The sequence below is a fragment of the Geospiza fortis genome, unplaced genomic scaffold (assembly GCF_000277835.1).
Source record: "Geospiza fortis unplaced genomic scaffold, GeoFor_1.0 scaffold1, whole genome shotgun sequence".
Taxonomy (NCBI): Eukaryota; Metazoa; Chordata; class Aves; order Passeriformes; family Thraupidae; genus Geospiza; species Geospiza fortis.
This window is the reverse complement of record NW_005054320.1, coordinates 4,820,919-4,823,829: the sequence shown is the minus strand read 5'-3', so window position 1 is coordinate 4,823,829 and position 2,911 is coordinate 4,820,919. Positions and strand designations below refer to the sequence as shown.

At 51.6% G+C, this 2,911-nt stretch overlaps 1 protein-coding gene across 1 annotated transcript in view; it reads left to right on the top strand.

Annotated features, from left to right (window-relative positions):
* IGSF11 (immunoglobulin superfamily member 11) overlaps nt 1-2,466 on the top strand; it is a 44,155-nt gene extending 41,689 nt beyond the window's left edge. The window contains exon 7 of the mRNA XM_031056682.1: nt 1-2,466. This exon is cut by the window's left edge and continues 227 nt beyond it. Coding sequence (XP_030912542.1) covers nt 1-122 — 122 coding nt within the window. The 3' untranslated portion in view covers nt 123-2,466.
* Nucleotides 2,467-2,911: the final 445 nt, after the last annotated feature.

The following is a 2,911-nucleotide window of genomic DNA, read 5'->3' as shown; positions in this document are numbered from 1 at the left end:
CCCGCGGGAGCCCACGGCTGCCGCACACCCGTTCCTATGCAGTCAGCCAGGCCACGCTGGAGCGCATCGGGGCTGTGCCCGTCATGGTGCCCGCCCAGAGCCGGGCTGGCTCCCTGGTGTAGGACCGTGTGGGCGGCTGGGAGCTGAGCAAGGGGCCTCTCATCCCCGGTGGGGCGAAGAGACCCTACTCCTTCCTGAAAGGCAGCGAGGCGGTGGGGGGGTCACACACTTCCCTCTCCACCTGCCCTCCCCTCTCCAGGCTGCTGCCAGCTGGTGGGACAGCCCTGGCTGAGCCCCTTTCCCCCCAGCTGCTGGAGCTCCTCCTGCCACTGGACACCACAGATGTGCCAAGGCCAGAGGAGCAGGGAGGTCAGGATGTGCTCCCGGGCTGCTGGGCCCCAGCTGGGACATGCACTCGGGCCTGACCCTGGGGAGAACTTTTGTTTTTATTTCCTGTTGGTTTTGTTGGGGACTGATTCCATCCATTTGGGTCTTTCAGGGAGGTTGGGGAGATATATATATATATATTATTTTTTTTCCATTATTGTTGCTGTTTTGTTTCCAAGAGGATGATGACCTGTGTTGGGGCAGGGAAGGCTGCACAGCCCCAGCTTCCCATGGCCCTGGCTCCACTGTTGGATTAGGGAGTACTGTGCACTGGGGCTGGGTGTGGGGAAGCATGGAACAGGCTGGAAGGGCGAGATGAAGGCACAGCCACCAGCCCAGGCAAGGGGATGGTTGGATGAGGGCGTGGGCCAGGAAGCATTTGTCTTTATTTTTTGCAGTTCTTCCCCCCACCTCAGCACACACAGACACACACAGGCACACACACACACAGACACAAGCAGATCCTCAGACTGGGTGTTTCTCCTGCACTAGGTTGGAGTGCCACCAGAGCCCTGTTTATAGCTGTGGAGGATGCAGCCGTCTGAGCATCTTTCCCTGAGACACTCGGTGCAGGGCAAGGCTGCACCGCTGCTGCTGCTGCTGTTGCTGCTGCTGCTGCTCTAGGGCTTGGATCTCTTTTTTTCCTTTTCTTGGGGTGTTGCTGGGGTTATTCAGGAGGCAGAAAGGAGCAGGGTGGTGTGGTGGAGCACCAGGCAGGTTCATGAGGCATCTGTTGCTCCTGGGCTGCTCTGATTTGGGGCAAGTGACTTCAAACCCCCCAACTTTGAGGCTTGCATGGTGGATTTTATTCATCAGGCTATGCAGGGCTGGGCAGCATGGCAGGGCTTGGAGCCTTCACAGAGAGGCATCAGAGTTTTCATTTCTGCTCTCCCACGTGCACAGACATGTTAGCAAGATTTGTTTCCTGCATTAGAATGCAGAGGCTTAATGAAAGCCCACACACTATCTCTCTGCCTCCCCCACTTCCCTCAGCGTCCTGGGACTGGGTACTGGTGGCATCTGCCAGTGGCCCTGCCATCTCCTTGCAGCCTGGCAGGTGGTTGTGGCTGGCACCTCTACTTTTTTCTATTGCAACTAAATAGCCTTAATCAAAGCCAAGAGTTGAAACCTCTGAAGGAACCTGATGCCATTTGGAGGGCTGGACTGAGGGCTGGGATTTCCTCTCCTAGAGAGCACTGGTTCAAAGAGGCCATGCCTGGATAGGTGTTTTGGCCCTCCTGCATAACACCAAGCCTTGCACAGGCAAAGGCAGCAATCACCTCAAAAAGCACCAGAGCCCTCCCAGGTCTGCTCTTGGAAAAGCAATGTGGGGAGTCACAGGTGACTTCCATAGTTCTCACATTGGAAAAGGGTCTGTTTAAGCCAACAGACTCTTCCTCATCCCCACTTTCCTTGTCCCGGCACGGCTTTACTTTCCCTAGCAGTGCACAAACCTTGGGCAGGGCCTTCTACCTGAGCAGTACAAATGCAAGCACAGACTCTGAGGAAGAGGAGGGAGAGGTGAGAGCTGGGTTCCCATGTGGACACACTGGCTTTTTGGGGGACTGGAAGCTCCCAAGCAGCACTAGGTTTGAAGATTGGCTGAGATTTTGTGCCTTCTTTTCTTAAAAAAAAAAAAAAGGAAAAATGAAAGAAAAAGGAGATAAAAAATCCAAAATCCCTTCTTTCCCCCTCTACAGCACTGCATCCAGAATGTGTGCAAAACCCCCGGGTGGTTCCTCTGTGTGTGCACACATTTCACTGGTGCAGTCCTGTTTCCTGCCTGTCTGCTCACTTTGCTGCTGGGTGGTGGGATTGATGGGGGAAGAAGAGTGGCTTTAGAAACCCTAATGGGGGAAGAAAAAAACCCAAAACAATCAAAGAAAAGCCCAGACACATTCTCTCTGCTTTTGTAACAACCCCTGTGTGACATTTACAGGAACACTGCCCTCAGCAGGCACCCTCCTCTACTGGGAAAGCTCTTCTGGTTCCTACCCTCCATAAGACTGTTTGCTCCTCTTTCTTTGTTCTTTCTAATTGTATAAAATTCAATAAAATTTTATTCATATAAAAAAAGGACTTCTGCCTGCCTGCTGCTGCTTTTTTCTTCCTCCTACCTAATTCTGTAGCGACAATGACTTTGGCCATTAGTACTTACCCTTGATGTGACTGGCAGTAGGCAGTGACCACACAACCGAGAGCTGAATGTTATTAGGCCAGCCTATTTGGTAGTGAGCTCTGGTACTAGAGCCTTGTTTTTCTCATTCATAATAGTCTGACACATTGCCCTTGAATGTACAATTTCCCAGGCTTGCAAGGTCGCTACTTCTCTAGACAAAGGTGAGTTTTATTTTCTGTCTTTTGGCAGGGGAGACCCTATGCTGCTTTGAGGGATGTGGGAAAATGTTTTTTATAATTGCTAAATTTTGCTCTTGTATTGGTTTTCCAATCAAAACCATGGCATGTTTATCCCAGATTCAAAATCTAAGGCAGTCACTGATTTTCTTGGGCATTTGAATAAGTT